This window comes from Lates calcarifer, linkage group LG11 (genome assembly GCF_001640805.2).
Source record: "Lates calcarifer isolate ASB-BC8 linkage group LG11, TLL_Latcal_v3, whole genome shotgun sequence".
Taxonomy (NCBI): Eukaryota; Metazoa; Chordata; class Actinopteri; family Centropomidae; genus Lates; species Lates calcarifer.
In genome coordinates, this window is record NC_066843.1 from 19,110,044 (window position 1) to 19,131,000 (window position 20,957).

General features: G+C 41.5%; 1 protein-coding gene across 1 annotated transcript in view; it reads right to left on the bottom strand.

Moving 5' to 3' along the window:
• Positions 1-19,992, bottom strand: part of LOC108898645 (neurabin-2-like) — a 31,612-nt gene extending 11,620 nt beyond the window's left edge. The window contains 6 exon segments of the mRNA XM_018698602.2: positions 9,900-10,625; positions 10,739-11,071; positions 11,304-11,506; positions 13,307-13,579; positions 13,582-13,692; positions 19,974-19,992. Of these exon segments, the coding sequence (XP_018554118.1) occupies positions 9,900-10,625; positions 10,739-11,071; positions 11,304-11,506; positions 13,307-13,579; positions 13,582-13,606 (1,560 nt within the window). The 5' untranslated portion in view covers positions 13,607-13,692; positions 19,974-19,992.
• Between the last annotated feature and the right edge of the window lie 965 nt (positions 19,993-20,957).

Sequence of the window (20,957 nt, forward strand, 5' to 3'; positions counted from 1 at the left end):
ACCTGTTATTCAATGACCATGGGACAACATTATCACAGTATAACATGTTCATTCATAGCATGTGCATCTTATTTTATCTTCTCAAAAAACTGTATCCCAAACATGACAAAATAAAACAGAAACACTCCTCAGTATGTTCAACAGCAACACAAAGTACAGTCATCAAAACTTCCATGGTGCTGGACTGTTGTTATTAAACTGCATTAGTTTTAGCTAGGTGTACCTAATAAACCAGTGAATGTGTGTATGTAAATGTATATGTGGCTCACTTAGTATATATATATTGTTTAGTGTATAAACATGACAGGCCTGGTGACAAAAACAAATTTATATTATCATAAAATAGATTTTATTTCCATGTTCGAAATGCTATGATATGAAAGTCTGCTAATATCCAGAGCTGATTATGTGTTCATTTTGTTTTCTTTTGGTACTTGGAGGCAGCAGGACAACCTGTAATATTGCAAAAGTTACAAACAGTTGCCTATTTACACATCCAGCAGATGTAGAGCAACATTAGCATTTACTTAAGATCATATTTCTGTCCACCAAACAAATGTGAGTCCAGTATTCACTTTTCAATCTGTCCACCAAAGAGAGAAAAATCGGGCTCTTGGAATGCTAGCTAAATGCTCCACTATAAAAACAGGGCTAATGAGAACAGTGAGAGTAAACCAAAACAGTAAAGTTGTGGGCCAGAAAACCAAAGATATGAGCCAAAAGACCAAGAAAACTCCTTAAAGCTGAGAGGAACTGCAGAGTTGGGGGAGGTTAGGTTCGTCACTGAGAGTGACACTTTTATTAGACATAGCCATTTGATTCATTGTTGATATAAAACGTTGACTTTCTCCTATTTATTCTGTAGCCAGGGGTTGCAGGTGTAAGGGACATATGGTGCACAGGGACACTGACACATACTTTCAGATCTCTTTAGCTGTATGACCTTGTGAAGTTCCAGCTGACAATAACAGTTCCACACACATCCTATGTGTTAAACTGATGTACAGCAGTTTTATTGTATATAATTAGCACACATGTCCTTGTCAGCCAATAAATGACCTGTAATTAACCAGCTCTGTAAGAGCTCCACTGTCAGAGCAGTAACACATGTTGATTTGATCACAAAGATGTTCAGAGGCTAAAATGAGAGAAATCTGCAACATCCTCTCTTCATTTAATGGGACATAATCAGAAAATATATGTAACTATGCTTTCACTTTTTCCCTCTTCCCATCCTTTCTCCCACTTCCTACCTCCCCCCTCCCCCCCCTCCCCCTCTAAAAGGTCAGCAGCATCTGTCTCCCCGCTGACCATCTCTGTGATCACATGGCTTGGTTTCCATGGCAACCACAGGCTTGCCCAGCATGACTTTGGCACTGGCACTGGTTTGCTCTCTCTCTCTCTGTCCCTGTCTGGCAGATATGCTAATGTGTGTGTGTGTGTATGCGTGTGTGCATACGTGAGAAACAGCTATACAGAGAGAGACAGAGCCAAAGGCCTTAATGTGTAGGAGGTGCTTGTTACAGTATTATTTACATTCCCTTAAATGTAAAAGACAGGCACACACACACACACTCATTCTGGCAAAAACAGGTTCAGAGGGCGTGATTGTTAAACTCTTTCCTGTTGTCATGTTTCCTTCCTGTTGAGTAACTTTAAAGCTGTATGAATGCATGTGTGGGCATGAAGCTTCCTAGCATTCCCCCCGCAGACGTCATGAACACAATATCTTAATCTCAATCTGAGCCTTGTTTGTTTGTTCACATTTTGCTCAATTGGCACCAACAGAAAGTACACTTAAGTGGGAGCTATCTGTTAGGTTGTTCCTGTTACTTTGATGTGGAAGAAAGCTTTAAAAAATGATGAATCTCAGGTGAGAAATTATGCAATCCTCAGAAACTGCAAGTCACATTGAATCTAAAAATATGTTCAACATATTCAGTGTTCACTGTGTGTTCAGATTTGGCTGATTTGACTGATTTGTGGTGTCATTTTGTGATGCAAATTGTGGCATTAGGGTTTAAGGACATAATTTTTTGGTGTATATGCTATCTCGTCCCTTTAATTTTTGTTTTTCAATGCTTCATTTTGTATGTAGTAGATACTTAAAATGAACAAAGTATTTTTTCCCCCAGGTAATTTATCTATAATATGCAATGTCACAACTACTCAACTGTAAAGCTAACAATATTTACACACATGAGTTGTCGAATGCACTAAATAATTAGCACTCATCACTGAAACACCTCAACTAAACTGGCAGACAAACAAGATGTGGACATGATAAAAGGTCGAATGTCAAAATCAATTAGTTGGGAGCATCAGTTCTGTGTGCGGGTTCTTCTTTCTGATGTAAGTTACCAACACACAATAGTATAGAAAACTTCAGAATAATTGAGATTTAGTTTAATTAGAAACATTGCTATCAGCACTGCAAAATAATAAGTACCACCAATAAAAGCCAGGGCCTTTAAATCAAGTCAAGCTGAAGGTGTTCAGTTTACAATGAAATAAAACAGAGAAAAGCAGCAGTTCATCACTTCAGTCACAAGACGCACATAAAACTTTTACACTTTTACTGCAACAATAATATGCATTTTAGTTTGGCGGTGTGGCTCTGCTCATGTGATGTTCTAGAACAAATCAGTGCATGCGTGAAACAGACTCTCCTTTAGCTCATAAATGCCCTGGACTGAACTAAATGCTAATAAAAAACATGAACCAGCAAACGAGAGACATTTTTGCTTAAGATATGACGTAAATGATGAATTGATGGAACTGTAAAATGGTTTAGTTGATTAGTTTTCACTCACTCAAAAAATGTTCTAATCAATTCTGCACCTCAACGGTGAGGTCAGTGTTCAGTTTGAACTTTGCTTGTCCCCACAGGCACTTTACAGCATAAATAGCAGACTGTTTATTGATTCAAACACGCACGAAAGGGGCATTAATTACTAGTCAAGAACAGTTATATAAACTCAGGGTAGCACAGTCTCAGCCCTCTGCATCTTGACTTTCAACAAGATGCCTGGGTGGACTGGCTCCAAATTCAGAGCAGAACAACCTTTTTGCTTTTGTCTTACATCGCTGCTTCTTGAATGACAGCCTCTGCCTAATCTGGCCAATCATAAGCCAACTACTACTACAGTGGATGAAAGCCAAGCCACAGAGAATTCCCGCAGGAGGGAGGATGAACCTCCAACACAAGGCTGTGCTGCCTCCCTGCTCCTGTGGTTCTTTGTTTGTTGCAGCAGGTTCTGTCTTGACGGTCTTGACTCAAGTCCTCACTGAATTACAACCAATCAAAGAAACTGGACAAAATTCAGGTCTTCAAATCTAGAATGTGGTATTAAGAGTCAAAGTGTTGTCTGTTAGATAGAAATCTAGGCAGTGAGCACACAGGCTCTCAGTGTGGCCTGCAACTGCAATCTAAACTGCCAGATGGAGCCATACGGCATGCATCTGAACAGTAACAAAAAAACAGCGACCACACTGGACTTGCTCAACAATTAGACCAAAAAAGCCAACATGAAATAAATACCTCGAAGCTAAAAACAGAAGCAGGCTAACACACTGCTAATCCATGCAAGCTGAGAAGTGAATTAGCCTGAGTCACTGGGATCAGGTAAATGTCAGACAAGTAACTGCATCAAGATCGAGCAAGAAATTCTGGTCCCTCAGATTTTACACAACTATACATTACACACACACACACACACTGATACACTGTAAAAGAGCTATATACAGTAGGGTATTGCAGCACTGAATTGCCTACTGAATAAATTAAGTAAAACAACAGACGTATTAGGAAATATGCTTATTTGCAAAAGTTAGATGAGAAGATCAATACCACTGTCACATCTTTGATGTAAGTATATAGCTAGATGCAACAGTTGGTTAGCTTAGCTTAGCATAAAGACTGGAAACAGGGGGAAACGGCTAGCCTGGCTGTCCAAAACTAACAAAATTTCCCTGCCAAAAAGTAGTCTGGCACATAAACCCTGTCAAACTGCTAATTATTTTTTACACTTTAAATATAAAGTGTTGATTATTGAGGTCAACCAATAGACAACAGTATTTTTAGCTATTTTGACTAATTAATCATTAATCATTTCCAGTTTCTATTTCAGGTCACATATGTGTGTCAGCCACCAATAAATTTCCACACATAAAGGTGGGTTTGGCTTGAAATTTGCTGTGCTCATCCTAGCAGGTAGGAACCAGATCAGTTTTGGTTACACACTCGCTGTCTCTGGATTGTTGGCCAAAGTGCTGATCCCGGGAGCCCCTGGGACACAGGAGCTGTCTGGGATTTACGGTTATTCATGCTTGGGCATGGTTAATGGAATATCCTGTTTCAGTTATCTTTACTAGCTTCTACTGTTTTGAATCTGCAGCCTGTCAACTGGACCAAAAACCATTGTCCCATATAATATAATGCAATACAGGGGATAGATGTGCCTTGCTAAATATCTGACCAATGCTTCTAGTCGTACAGATGTGCATGTCCCAAAGCTGGAACTCAAGCCTGTATGAAGCAGTATGGGTTTAATTTATGGGTTTAATTTAAGTTCTGACAGATGGATGAAAAGAAAATTCAGATTGAGTCATATCTGGGGGAGACAAGTCTTGGGCACGGGTACTCTTCTGGGTTATAATTTGGCTGTGCTGAGGGAGCACCTGGCAGAGGAAACCTTCTCACTACTCACATTTGGGCAGTGATAGGATTGGAGTGGGAGTCCAGGTAACAGGTCCTGAAGATAAAACACGATGGCTAATTTTAACTAGTTCAAAAAAAAATAAAAAAATTGCCACATAACCATAAAGTCCCCAGTTTGAATCTGGCTGGGGACACATTTCATCCTTCGCTCTTTGAATTTTTCTTTAATCTTTTTTATTGACATTTTTAAGGTGAACTAAATCTTAAGAGTGATCTTTTGGTTGACAATTGCATTTGTGATTTCACCGATGCTGGACTTAAAAAGAGGCAAAAACCCTCTCCTCGACATTGCTTTAAAAAAATATACCAGTTTAGCACTGCATTCATATGATATTGTCACAGTGGACAGAGATTTTTTATTCCACACATTTTGTAATTCGTAATTTGTACAGTAGTGGCTCATGTAGCCACACTAGCCTCAAGCAGAGAGGAGGAGTGGGTTACAGAGGTCTGGTAAGCTCACTTCTTTCTAACTCCACACCCCCAGATATTTTTCATTTTCAAGCTTGTAGTCCTCAGCTGGCACTGACTCAAGTGACATCACTTGAGGTGATTTATCAGACATCACACAGCTCCCACTGCAAACCAAATAAAGCTATGCAGTATAACTTCCCAACACCTGAAAACAGACTTTGATGTACAAAATCAGAGAAGTTTGTTTTTAATAAATTCAGTCAGATTCAGGACGACTTTTTACGGAGCATTTCAGCTCAATAAACACACACACACACACCAGGTGGTTTTTCATCCAAACAAAGATCTGCTCTGTGATTCTTATCAATTGGCTTCCCCTGCTTGTGCTTGTGCTTTTGTGTGTGTGTGTGTGTGTGTGTGTGTGTGTATATATGTTCATGCTTTTTTCAAGGAAAACAAACACACCCTGCCACATTCCAACTGCTTTTTACAGACTTACAGAGGTAGCCTTGTATACAACTCTGCACCGAAAAAAAAAAATCCACTGAGTGTGTATGAGTTAAGGAAAGATGCAGGACCTGGCCACTTCATCAGGTTTTCTACAGCCTGTGTAAAAATTGTGCTGCGTTCATCATCATCGCCCAGAACATTCTAATAAGCCTCTAACCAGTGTTGCAGTGTCATGGCATTCCTGTCGGAGGATCAAATTTGGAGATTTTATAAAATGACGTGCTGTTGAGTCAGGCTGGAGACTTGCTAAATACTGGAGGAGGTTTGAGCTGTCCTAGCTAACTTTTGCTTAGTGAAGTAACTCGTGATGTCTGAACAACAGTTACCAACCTTTTGAAAGAGAGTAACAACACCCAACATGCCCAAACAGTGAGTCTGCTAACTATGTTATTGTTCCCTGCAGTAGAACACCTCTCTGAACATGCAAGACAAGTTATGGGTTCAAATCCAACAAGGAAGGACAGTCACACTGTCATATCTGACAGCACTTTGGCGTTCTCAAAGTCTTGTCAGATATAGTGCTCTGAGAAAACACCTGTACGGCTTCAGTCCAGGTCTGTTTATCTTATGATGTCCCTGCCACACTCACCAGCTTATGAATAAGAAGTGGTGTGTGTGGTGGTGGAATTAGGCAGGACGGTGCTGTGTATAGTTTCTGTAGAGACTCAAGCTACTGCCCTTTTGCCAGTTTGGAATAAGTGCCACTCTGAGTAACTGAATAACGTGTACTGTATTATGCTAATTGGTTGCATTGTTATTACTGCTGCTTTTACCACTAATTAAAAATATAGGTGTGAGAAAATCTGCCATGGCAACATTCAAAAGGCTGTGATATACAGTCATTATCTGCAACATTCTTCTCTGTCGGTGGCTTGAAAGAGCTGAATGAAAACTCTGCACGAATTCTTAATATTATGGAAATTATTTACTTATTACACAATATACACAGTGGGTTTGCATGTTTGCCTAATGCACTACACTAACTGTAGTTCTTGAATTGTTTTCATTGGCAAGTTAGTTAGCTTTTTGTAGCTGCTGTTTCCTAATTGAATTCAACATGTCATGTTAGCTAACCCGTGCTGACAGATGTCTATCTTGTTCGGCATGTGGTAAGAAAGTGTGATTGCCACAAACAAATGTACATCTAAACACAAGTAAGGAGTACATTTATTTCAAAATACCACTTATATGTACTTAAACTTGAGTTTATTAGAGTTTTCTGCCCCCATGCTGCACACACATCCTGGATTGTCTGAACAAAGGAAAAGCCATCTAGAATTTTCTTGCTTTAACTATGAAAAGTGTTTATTTCTGATTTCATCTCATCACATTTAATATCCTGGCTCTCACTGCAGGCTTACTGTTGACTAGCTATGGTTAATGTAGCTTTAAAATGAATCTCCCTGGCTGTTGCACATTATTCACAGTGAGAGTGCCCTCTGAAGAGATGAGACAGAGATAGAGAAAAAGCGGAGGGAGGCAGCTACAGGAAGTGTGTCTTTGCAAAGCTGGTTTCAAAGCAGCAGCCAACAAACAGCTGAATCATTTTGACTCCAACAACACAAGTCTTTATCTTCACTTTATTCCCCACAAAAATATCTCTGTATGAGCTAAAAATCATACGCAGGGATTTTGATCTCAATGCACCTGTAGGTTCTCGTACTAACGTGTCATAACATATTCGAACATGAACCCTTGAATGCATGTTGCAACGCAAAAATAAACATCAACTGTCCAATTTTTCTAACTGTCCTTTTTCCACGAACTTTTTGAAGCCCCCTCATATTTATGTTAAAGCTTAAATCAAGGACATTGTGTAAGAATAGTGTTAGTCTCAACCTGGTGTTTTGTGACACTTCATGCATGCTTTGGGATATTAAAACAAAAAGGCTTTAAGAATCCAAGAACACATCTGTCAGAACACATCCACACATCTGTAGTACATGCTGGTTTGTCATGATTGGCTAAGCAGCTAACTGTAGCAGGTACCTTAGTAGTAAACATTGCTGCCTCAGGCCACAGCTCCACTTTTAGCTGCACTGTGGCTAAAGAGGTCAGTGGTTACATGTTTCAAGGTCCAAGAAAATGAGAGGAATTCCTTTCTGACCAAACGCCTGGCCTGAAATAAAACGTACTCCTCCTTCTACCACCTGCATAAGTGGACATGACAGAGCGGTGCGATTCTCACTGTCAGTGTCCATTATGCAGTCTTTGTTCTGCCTGATGACATTAAATCCTGCCATTTCCTATTCTTTACTCATCTATCACATGATATATTAGCCTGCTATACTCTTTCTTATGCTATTCAATGGTCTTTCTCAGGAAGTACTTTGCTAATGTGACATCTCTATCATCACACGTTGAGACATGTTTCACAATCCACTGGGCTCAACCAGCTGACTGCCGCAGTGAGGGGTGGTGGTGGGGGTGGGGGTTGGGGGTGCTGTGGGAGAAAGAAGCGATCTGGTATAGAAAAGAGCTTCTGTTAAATCAAGATCTGTGTTCAAACACATGCGCACAGCTAGAGCTAGAGTCAGCAGGATATACTGTGGCGAAATCAAAGAGCGAAAATCCCCCCAGCAACCCATGTGTGTGTGTGTGTGTGTGTGTGTGTGTGACGTTAATGAAGGAGGAAGTCAGTGAGTTTTCAAACATTTCCTCACTCTCTCCATTTTTCCTACAGCCTGGTAGATAACAGAACATGTGCACATCTTTATGAGGGCCTTCACCTGGCTTCATATATTAATTAAACAACTGAAGAACAGTAATTCATTGTTTGGCATCATTAAAGCTGCATTAACTGATTTGACTTGGCAGCAGTGAAACACCCTGTAAACACATTATACTACTGTCACCCTATAAAGCTGTCGAACATGTTAGTCGCCTATTTAAACATCCAGCAGACACAGGGGCAACATTAGCATTCTTTGACCACTTGACTTGTATCCACTTTTCCTTCAGCTATGTTTTAGTCTGCTAGTGCTGATAGTGATCAGTGGGAAGACAAATATGAAAGTTGCTGGGCAGAAAACCAGAACAATGAGCTGAGAGACACTAAAATGCTCTGTGGACATGGGGGGAACTGCAGAGGTGTCACTATAGGAGCAACCTTTTTCTCATTGGTCACTTGAGCCATTGTTGATTTAAAAACACTGGGGGCAACCCGATAGCTAAATGGTTAGGGCATGTACCACATGGGCCTTAGTGCTCTGAGCAGCGAGTCCCCGGTCCCCGGACCTATACTGCATGTCACTCCCCTACTCTCTCTCCCCATTTCCTCTCTCTCTTTACTATCCTATCAAATAAAGGCAAAAGCCCCAAAAATAACTTGATTTGTGCAGTTTTACATTTCTATTTTAAGAATATTCATATTCAGTGACTAAACTCTAAAAGATGTGTAGCTTTTTTCACTTTTCAATTGGTCTCAAGCTCACAGTCTCTTTTTAAAAGGATATTGTTTTGTTGTGGTGCTCTATAAAGGATTACAAAGACCTAAAACCAGCAAGAGAAACCAGCGAACCTTATCCTTGCTTTTAACCTCACTAGCAGACTGACCATAATGTTTATAGATCCATTTATCAGGAAATCTGCTACAGATATTCATGGCCTCATGGAAGATGAATCCATGCTTCTGGTGACAATCAGGTCAAAATTTCCCCCCATTTGTGCCTGAGATATGCACTGTCCCCAGAGGATGTATCCTAATATTTCTGGTGATTCGTTGTCCTTCTTACTCCCATGCCACCATCAGTCTAAAATTTCCACATACACAGAGGAAATATATGATATAATCAGACAGACTGCATTAAAATTTAAGGAGCTTATATGCTCCTCGGAGGATTCCTGTCCATTTACATGATTAATTTAAGGCTTTACATATAGCATCAGTCAGTATTTCAGTTTTGTGTGACGTTCTCATATTGTGGTGTGTCATAAATACTGAAGCTTTTACAGGGCTACTGGACCTTTAGTCTTGTTTAGATAAAGTAGCACTCAAGTGGAAATGACCATGGCTGAATATTGAGGCCACAGACGGAGGCGCTCAGTACTGGCTCCAGCACAGCTCTGACAGCACTGACATCAACTGGGAAACTTCAAAGCTACAAATCTAACGATGCTTTTCCACATCAGGTTGGAGCCACACTAGATGTGATTATTTTTTTGGAATGTATATGATGGTGGTAAATTACTGTTCAACTAAGGCAAAATTAAGGGTGTTGAGAAGAGTAATGACATCCAACAAAAACTCACTCACCCTGATTGGCTCAGTGCTAAAGCGAATCTTCCTATTGGATGGCACAGGCTCCTCTTCTTCAGGGAGGCCCGCAATCTCCGAGCAACTAGTCTCTGGCTGATACGCCTCCTCATCTTCTTCATCCTCTTCATCGTCCAGTTGGCTCCCCCCAGAGTCCTCCTCCCCAAGCCCGCTGTATGCACTGATATCCACCAGATCCCCCTCTGAGTAATCCTCCTTCCTCGAGCCATCCTCGTCATTCTCCTCCTCTTCTTCCTCACCCCTCCTGTCAGAGTCCTCTCCTTTCTCCTCAGAGGAGGGAGAGGAACCCGGAGGCTCTTTTTCTCCATTTTCCAAAGAGGCATGAACCTCCGCCTGCACCAGCCTGGCTCCAGCTTCAGACCCCCCGGTGAAGCTGTCCTGGTCGTCAGCCTGTGGCTCCCGCTCTGGAGCAGTCACCGTACTTGAGCCCCTGGCTTCAGTCGCTGTTGGCTGGGCCTCCAACTCCGGTTTGGCCTCTGAAGAGGAAGAGGAGGAAGTAACAACCACAGAGGATGATGACGAGTAGGAGGAGTTGGAGTGCTGGTCTCCTGACTGTCCGAGCCCCTCCTTCTCTCCACTGGCCAACACTCCTTCTATGCTCCTCTGTAGAGAACCCATCACTTCTGGTAGCTCTGCTGCTTTAGTACTCACAACTCCTGCTGTCTCCTCCTTGGAGTCCTCCTTACCTGGAGCCAACACCTTTGCCTAAGAGAGAGAAACAAGGAGAGATCATTTAATCACCTATCAATGTATAGCTTTTGGTTCATGCATTTCAGCCAGCTTCCTTTCTCAATTTCCTGCAAGTTCATTCTCCTCACCTTCCTACCAACAGCCTCCGCTCTGGCTGGAGGTTTGGGCTTTGGTGCAAGGGCAGGGGCTGACCGGCGCTGGGGGAGGTAGAGATTATTTTGCAGTTCGCCCTTCTCGAACACGGCACTGAGCTGGCTCACAGTGGGGCTGACAGCCTCGCCGGGCCCAACTGAAGCTGCAACAGCAGGAAGAGTGGCAGGGGCGGGAGCAGGGGGGTCGTCCAGCCGGTCAAGAGCCTCAGTGGAGCCGTTAAAACGTGCCACAACATCTAGACGGCTGTCCTGGAAGCCCGATGCCCGTTCCTTCTTCAGTAAGATCCGGTTAGTGGCCGCTTGCTTCTCCTGGAGCAGACAAAAACAGTAAGTCAAGCCAAATCAGTTTTATTTATCTAGTATCAACTAATAACAGAAGTTATCTCAGGGCATTTACCATATAGGTCTCGACCACAATCTTTATAATATTATTTACAGACCCAACATTCCCCCATGAGCAAACACTTGGCAACAGCGGCGTTGAAAACTCCCAAAAGTATTCTCACAACACACAAGTAAGTAAAACAAAGAGCCTTCTGACCTGAAGAGTCCGCTGCTCAAAGATCCTCCTGGTCTCCTGCAGTTTGGAGAAACCCATGGAGCTGCCCTCCCCACTTCCTTTAGAGTCAAAACGGTTGACCCTCTCTGAGACTGTGCCCCCGAGTTTGAGCAGGGCGCTGTGGTCGACGTTCTCGTTGAGGCTTGATGCCCTTGGCAGGGACAGTTTAACCGCCTGGTCTTTACCTGCCAACGATAGAAAAGTTTGACGGAAACCTTTACCAGAGGAAAAGGGGAAAAAAAAATATTTTCTTACAACTTAGATCACATTGGCCATTGTTTCTAACATTTATGCCAACACTTCACAAATCAAGTTGACCGCAGTAAGAAATGTCCGACTGGGAAATGAAACACAAGCACTTGGTTGTAGATTAGTAATGTTGTCATGCTCACATTAAATTCTAGCATTTATTTAGTTGAGTTCCATAACTGACCTACATAAATAAGTTGTAATCAACCAGAATAGGCCTGAAGTGTACTTACAGGGCAGTTTAGCGTAACTGGGGTTTGTCCTCCTTCCTCTTACTGTACTGCATTCGTGTGGATGCACCAATTTAAAGAAGTGACTTTTTAAAACTAAGCTTTCTGTTTTGTTCTCGGGCCTGTTGTGTGCTTTAGATTGTCAGTTGACTTTACTATGTTGTAATGAACAGGAAGTGAAACCTACAGTGACCACAGGTAATGTAAGTCAAATCTCATTCTTTATTGCACACAGTATATCATCAAAAGCAGAAAACTGATGTATAAATCCTGCATAAATGAGTTTGATTGTTTGATTGTTTGATTGATGTTTGATTCTTCACCTACTTTGACCTGAGAAAACCACATAGTTTAAGCAATTATTACCAAATTGTGATTAATCAATTAATCAGTGAATATTATCTGTTGTCCATTCATTGCACAACAGCACACAATAATATTTTTCTTATCAGTGTGCTTATCTATTATGTCAGCAAACATTAGCTGACCCTGAAATGTTAGCTTTGTGTATTAGTTAAAAACCCTGTCTCTGGTTCCAGCTGACTCATGTTAAAACAATAAGTTAAGAGGATCTTAACCATTTACTTGATGGCTACATCAAGTACATCACATAATATTGTGCTAAACAACTGAGGCTAAGGCTTCATGTCCCAGGCAAAAAGCTAGCATCCTCACCAGTCACTGATTCATGTAATGTCATAGAAGACATGGAAATTGAAACTGATTTAAGTGCTAGTTTGCCCTAGAATTATAAATACTGTGAGGAAAAAATCTGACTATTATTTCACTCTAAAATAACCCTGTTTGATTTTTTTTTTTTTTTTTTTTTTTGCTTAGCTGACATACTTGGACAAGCAGGACAGAGGTTTGGATTTATTATTGCAGGAGATAAAGCCTTTGAGAAAGTGAATTAAGCAAGGTATTTGCCAAACATTAACACTTGGTTAGTATCTCAGGTAATGAGTTTGGCTGGGGCTACTGAGCTTCCACAAATCCAATAAAGAGCAGAACAGAGCCATGAACGCGTTACCTGTCACCCCACAAAGTAACATACTAGCTAATAGTATGCTAACTCCTAAACTTATAATTGTTTAGATCTGAAGACAGTAAGCTTATTAGCCAGACATGCTAACATTGGCAGCTTATATGAGGGCAGAAAGGCTTTCGAATCCATTCCTTGAATGTTTTGGAAAGGTTAAAAAAGACACAAAACACCAAACTCTTTAGATGTATCTAACCCCACACACATCACTTAAACATGGAAAATTCAAAACTTGACCTGCCCTGCCTAGTTAGGGTTGCAAAGCTCTGATTGGACAATCATTGTTTGGGTTAAGCAAATGGTTTACTCCAAGCATTCAAGCATTGCCCAACTTCCACTAGACTACAAGTCTAAACAGCCAGAATAATTAACACTAGAGTGGGTGTACAGAGCCTTTAAAAGCCTTCTCTAACACAGTTTATTTGAAAAGCTTCAGTAAAAATCTAACTGGTGCGGCACCTTACCTATCATTTTGGCTCCATCCTCCTCATCACCAGGAGACTGCATCTGCATGAACATGTTCTTGATGCGGTGAACGTTTGATCCATATCTCCGGCCCCTCCCAGTCGGGCGGGGCAGAGGTGCGGGTTTTGAGGCAGGGTCAGTGCCTCCATTGGCGGCATTGTTGAGGTGGTCGGTGGCCTTCTTCAGTGCTGCCAGCCCCGCCTCGTAGGCATTGCGGTGGGGTGAGGGACTCCGCAGGTTCGAGCTCCCGCCTGATGTCCCGTTGCCCCCGTGGCCGACGGGGGCTCAGTCTTCATCATGTTTGGTAAATCAGATACCCCCTGATGAACAGCAGGTTAACAGGGATGAGGACAGCAGCATCCTGGAGCTGTTTGACATTCACCTCCTGAATCACACACAGAGAGACAGACAGATTGTTTATATTTGTGATGAATCATTTTCTATGATAAATGACAGCAGATACCCAGGAGGAGTACACATAACCCAAAGCATGGTCTTAAAACTTTTTCTATGTCTGATGAGAAACCTACAAACCCAAAACATTCTCTTTGTAATGACATGAAACAGAAATAAACATGTACATTTTTATCTTTAGTAAACCTGGAAACAGTAATTATTTCAGGACACTAAAGTCAAGGTCACAAGCCAGAGCCTTGAAGTAATTACTGTAAACTGTCTGTTCAAACCAGTGTTGTTTTCTCCACAGACTGAAGCTCCTGCCTCTCTGTCCCGAACAAAGTGCTTGCAATGACACTGGACCATGCAGCTAATTATCACATGTAATTCCACCCATTTCACTTTTCTGATTACGGTCCAAATTATATTCTTCTGCTGGTGGCCAGGAGAAGGCTGTAACTAATGATTATTTTCACTAATTCATTTTGTTCATTTTTTTCTTATAAATGTCCTTCACATGTTCTAAGAAGCCAATGTGATGTCTGACTAAAACCCAATGACAGTGATAAACCAAATGATTCATTTTCTGACTATGGACCATTTGTTTAAATCTAGTGAAGAAGAACATAATCCACATTAAAACTATACTAACCAACCTTGATATGACTGCAGTGATTGCGATGCTTCATGTGGAAAAACATGTTGTATGTGTCAATGTAGCAGTTTGTCTGAGCAACTGACGATGAAAAAATAATTTGAGAATTGTTTTCATTTAGTTTTTAGTTGTTTTTTTTTGTTTTTTTTAATTCAGATAATTGGACTGCCGAAAAGTCTGAGAGAGATACAGACAGGGAACGATTTTGCAACAAAGGTCCACAGTTGGCGTCAAAACCGGGTATGCTGTGGTTCTCAGCCAGCACCAGAACATCAGGTTGTCCCATTTAAAGAAAATTTAGGCAAAAATGCCAAAAATTCTTACAGCAGTTCCCCAGTACCTTTAGGTCTCGTACTGTTGGATGAAACAAGATATGTCCAGTTGGAGCCTTTCACCATTTGCTACAGATTAAATAATTAATCAGGAAAATAATTGTCAGATGAATCTATAATGAACATAATGGTTACTTGCAGCCTGAATATAAACCTGTAGCAGAACAGACAGCAGGGGGAGAATACTTGAATTTAATCTTTGATAGAAAAATAATAGTGTATTAACAGAAAATGAGCAAAGCTGTTGCGAAGCATGACATCAAACAGCACCACAACTGCTTCATTGTGTATTTCATAGCACCCACATGGCGCTCCAGGAGCCATCAAAATAATCCAATTAAAACGATGACGCACTGTGACCTCACATGTCGTGTGTGTCTCAGTGTTGTTGCTCTGAATGCCAAACCTACTTTGTGACAGAGTCAGCGTGTGAATGCAGAACACTCCCATGGTCCCCAGGTATCAAACTGTTTTCTCATGATCACAATCTAATTTACTGGCTGAGTGCATTGCAGCTTGTGCTGTTGGTTCCGCGCTGCAGTAACCACTGATGTTTTCATCAGGTTTGAATTGTAGTTCTGCATCTTATGACAGCAACCTTTGATATGTTAAAGCCACATTCTCAAGAAGACAGAGTTCAGTCACAGATGGACCATTACTAAGACCAAATTTCAGCAGTTTGTAAACAAAAAAAAAAAAAAAAAAAATCCTAACTAGAGATCTGAAAAATGTTTATTAAATCATGACTGTTACAGAATTAAATTATCATTGAAAATATCAGCCTTCGTCTGTCCAAGCATGTTTGTGAACAACCTAAAAACTCCCAATTTTTTTTTTCTTTGCTAGCCACCTGGATTTTGATTATTTTGAGGTCAGTTTTGTGACTAGCTTACAAAATTCAGACAGCACGCTTAGCAGACCAAAACAATAAAGGCATAGTTTGACAATTTGGGAGCGATATTTACATGATAGTTACATGTCCAGTACCACTAACAGGTCTGTACAGTTAGCTTAGCACAACACAGAAACAGGAAAGAAGGAGAGATGGAGCCTGGCTCCATCTGTCTGGTCCCTGACAGGCAGATTTCCACAGCAGAGGGCTAAGTAGTGTACATGGTCACTAATAAAACAAGGGTCTGACTGTTCACCACTCTAAAGTTTAAATGAAAGTAAATGGTTTTGCATCTCAGACAATTACTTAATCAAATGTGGACGGAGCCAGATCTGACACATCTCATTTTTCCAACAGACTGTGGGATTCGTGTGAAAATTCACAGCTGAGGTGTGAAGATTCATACTGTCCTTTAAGGTACATTGTCACAATGATACATGTACATCCTATAATTCAATATTCTTCAATACAAAACAAACACAGTCTGAAGTAGTTAGTGTACAGCTTTGCCTTGTAATTTGCTTCTTTGAGTCTAAACAAGCCAAGTACTTAAGTCAAATTTTCCAGTCTGGTTTAGACCAAAGAGTTTCAAATGAGGGTGCCCTGCATCAGTACTGTGTGATGTCATCATTAATTAATGGTGTGTTTGATCGCACGTTTGATTAACTCATAGAGTCAGGAATAAGTCACCACAAATTGCCCCTCACAGACTGGTATGCAAAATTTTCCTAAACATGTTGAGATCTGTGTCTGTGTGTCTGACATAAAAGCCACTTCATCCATTATGAAAATCATGTGTATGTACATCACAGCATTTAAAACAACCTCAATGCAGCATGAACCATTTTACACAACCATTAAAGGGTTACTCCAACAATTCAGCATAGTTGTGACAAGAACAGTCAAATTCAAGCAGCAGAGGCTGAGATAAGCTGATTTGTTGTCTCTAATATAGAGCCAGCTTCAAGGACACTGGATCCATAATGCATCTTTGTCCATGTCTTTCAAACTCTATGCAACTCTAAGTTTGTAATGCAGACTTTTTCCATTCAACTTTAGAGCAAATTTTAACATTATTTTTCAGAAAATCAACAAAGAAAATGTGCATTAATGTAAATTTCCATTCATTATCATTATGCCCAATCGGCGAGCCATTAAACTACTGCAGAAGAAAACAACACAACAAGAGTCAAATGGCAGAAAATCAGTTTACATGCGTCTGACATTTTTATCTACAGCTATTTTTCATCTCTCCAGCTGAAGCCTGAGCTTTAACGTCATGCATGTCACAAATTATTCATTTAGTCTGTTTCCATTACATTTTGTTTTTATCAATGCACATTTACACCTCAGCCAAGTGCAAAAACGTTTTGGCAATATTTGGACTTTTTTAAATGCACATATTGAAAACAGGTGGATGGAAACACACTCACTGATGATCATCAGGGTTATCTTGTCAGATTTTAAAAAGCTCCTTTTAGAGCCACACAGAACAGGCTGAGTAGTACAACTCGAAACAAATAAACTGATCTTAGCATAGCATCTATCTAAACAAGGGTTGCAACTAACAATTATTCTCACCATTGATTAATCGGCCAATAGTTTCTCAAATAATCAATAAACTGTTTTGTCTGTAAAATATTACTAAAAATTGTAAAAGGTAACAGTCAACAGTAAGAAAAGAAGTTTTTTCCCTCCAAAATAATCAATTCATCAACTAATTGTTTCATTGCTTTGTAAGAGCAGCAGCTACTTGTACAAACACTTTGCAACAATGTGCAGAAATGTTCACCTGAACTGAAAGTGGATAAAACATGTTAGATCATGTCGCTGTTTATCTGGTAGTATATGTCCATTTTATCCATGGCAACACTAACAAACTGGATGCTGACAGGATGTTGCATTGTTGATAGAATTAAACTGCGCTTAGGGAAGTAAAACGTAGATGTACTAAAAGCTAGAATAAAATAAACTCTGTTGTAAACACTGTTCTGGGGTAAGGTTGGAAAGGTTGTTTATGTTCCTGCCTGGTCATAACACAGACTCCACATGGCACTGCTGACCACGATAGGACCAACACACACACACATAAACTGCAACCACAGTATGTCTTGTGACACTGTCTTGCCAAATAGTAGATTCTCACACACACTGATCATGTGAACTTGAGTGAGAAAATCCAATGTAAGGCAACTAACCTTATGGATGCCTATAGAACACACACTCACGTACACACACACACGCACACACACACACACACACACACACACACACACACACAGAACTAATACAGCTCCTGGGCTTTTTCCTGTTTATTGTTAAGATGAAGCTGGTGGCTCTTTGTCTAACTGATAAACACAACCTGACATGCACAAACCAGACAAACAAAATCTGTCTCCATAACTTCACATAATGGACTGTCTATCTCTCCCTCTCTCTCTCTTTTATTTTTTTGGTGTTGCTACTATTTAAAAAAAACACAGCTAAATACAGTGTGAGCATAAGCCCAGATTTCATTTTGTCTTTCCAGAACAACTTCATCTGTCTCCTGCTACCCCTAATCCCTTGCGGTTTGGGGTTGCTTCCTGCCATTCAGACTGGATTCTCACTCCTGCCTGCGCTCTGGTTCCCCTGTTTGCAGACGGAGACGCTTTCGTACATCTTGGTGCCATTATTTGGTGAATGGCAAATACAACCCAAGTCGGTTCATTCAAGAATACCATACAGTGTGTCACGCTCCCGTCGTCGACATTCCTGCCTCTGATTTGCCTCAGTTCCTCTGATCTCCTCTGTCACTGCACTTCTCTATAATCACTTCTGTCCACAACTGACTATCTGTTCTGTAACTAGATCCCTATGCATTGTGTTCGCCAATCGCTTCTAGATAAGGAGAAGAGCTACCTTCCTCCTACGGATGTTATACACACACACTCTCTCAGTCAGGTCAGTGCAGTCTAAAATAAAAAACATCACAGCACAGCCACTGCTCGTCTGCCAGCACCAATCATCCTCACCTTATGGAGGCAAATGACTATTGACTTCTAATCTATTGATGGGAGGTCCCTGAGCAGCCCCTCCCTTCACTAAATACAGGCTCCAGCACACACAAACAGCCTACCCTGTGTTTTCTAAATGACATGTGTGAAGTGTTTGGGTGGTTAGCATGGCAAAAATGACCTTGTCTCATCATATATTGTAACACAGAGGACTTGAGTTCAGTGCAACCAGTCACATCTGTGTTTGTTGTTGCTGTGTGTGTGTGTGTGTGTGTGTGTGTGTGTGTGCATATTTATTGGTGGTCAGACACTGCAGCCACTGATGTAGACACACTGACATGGTAATACGCTGCCCGTTCAGACATGAATAATAAGAAGTCCTTAAGTCATCCATGCCTGCACAGCATCTCTGCATCACTGCATGTCTATGTGCGTCACGCAACGCTGTTTCCAACAGAAGGCACATTATGGCAACTACAATGAGTCCATCTATTCACACCACAATCCCTGCATCTGTAGAGGAGACTCCCAGCCATGGCCTAGTGCAAAGGTTCATTCTGGCAGACACACTGCGCGCTCCTCCTGCTGCTGCTGCTGCTGCTGGCTAGAGAGAGGCTTTTGTTGGCATACCCGACATATGCTCCTCGCTCCGAATTTCCATCCAAAAACGGTCTTTTTTGTGGCGCCGCTTTCCTATCAAGTATGTATTCATCACTCAATAATATTTAACAGCTACAGTGAATTGTTTTGTACCGCTCACGAATTCGGCGTGTAAATAATACACAGAGCAGCGTTTACTATACTTAAAAGGTCAACTATTATTTGGATTTCGCGTGTTGTCCCTGTATTACCCTGCTGTTTAAAAACACTTAAGCGGGGGCGACGTGCACAGAAAGACTGATTTTAATTTGAATTAAGCGGAGTTTGACGAATCAGTCGTGGGCCGAATTCACTAGACGACCTCGTTGAATCCAAGGCAGCAGTCATTCACATCTTTAGAGCTGTTTACGTCTGCAGGTAAGCAAGGGAATTTAAAAACAGCCAGATTTACAAGGGAGTTCTGCGTGACGTTCTTTCTGGAGAGGAGAGAACGGGGACCGAGGACTCCGGGTGTGTTTTTCTGCTGTGATTTATCATGTCGTCAATATCCTGCACATACTGACAATAAGAGTGAACAGTTGAAGCCGTCTGTGCTCTAACGTGTCACCGGCCGGTTTAGGACCCAGAGGCAGACGGTTGGTTTGGCAGGCCCTGCTGGCTGTCTGCTGCGCTGCGTCGCTTCCTTCCTGCAGCCTCTCCTCTTTCATAGACAAACGGCAGATTTAAACACCGTTTAACATTGTCAAGACCGAGACCATCTGAGACTCGGAGCCGCTTCGCCCCCGTCAGTCATACCTTATATTCCAGTTTGTCGAAAACACACCGGCGCGTCCGTTAGGATCCGTAGCGGAGACAGCCCATTGTCCTGCTGCTGCTGCTGATTCCTCCTGCGAGTGAACAGACTGAGCGCCTGCCTCCCCTCTGCTCCTCCCTCTCCGCCTCCTCCTCCCCTCTCATCATCTGTTTTCCTCCATCTCTCTCCCTCCCCCCCCCTCTCTCTCTGTCCTCCTCACCCTTACTCCTCTGCGTCCTTTCCCTCACCCTTCTCCCTCCTTCCTTTTCTCCTGTCATACCCTCTTAATCTTCTCCTTTCTTCTACCTTTATCTCTCTTCTCCTTCACACCATTTTCTCTCACCTGTCTCTGTCTACTTGTACCCTTTTCCATTCTTTCCTCCTCCTTCTCACCCTCTCTCCCATCAGGTGTATTAGTTACAGGTGTGCTGCTCCCCCTTCAGTGCTCCATATTGAAATCACTGTATCTCTGGTTAATCCACTGACACTGAAGGCTCTCATTTACTGTCATTATGAATTTGACCAGTGAGCCAGCAGACAGCTGGACCATATAATAAGCATCCAGTGACTCTCTGTTTGAACTCACTATTTACCTGCTTTGGTGGTTGACCGACTTTTACAAGGTGTAGGGCAGAGGTGGCAACTCAGTGCCAGTGGCCTTTCAGTTACAACATGGAGATTAGGCGCCCTCTGCTGGATAAATCAGCTCAAAGCAGTGTACAACTCCAGCACAGCTACGACTATTACAAGCTATGCATTTCACTGGACTATCATGTAGTGTAGCACACAGTCACAGACAATGGAAATGCTAATAATAGGTAAGGCAACAATTAAAGGGACACTTCACAGTTTTGTCCAGAAAAGTCAGTTTACTTTTCAAGAGAAGTTGTGTGATGTCACAAGGGTTATCAGCTTTAGAGTGAGACTACAGTTTTACAACAGACAGCATATGTTACAAATGTGGGCAGTGAGTTTGAATAATGTAG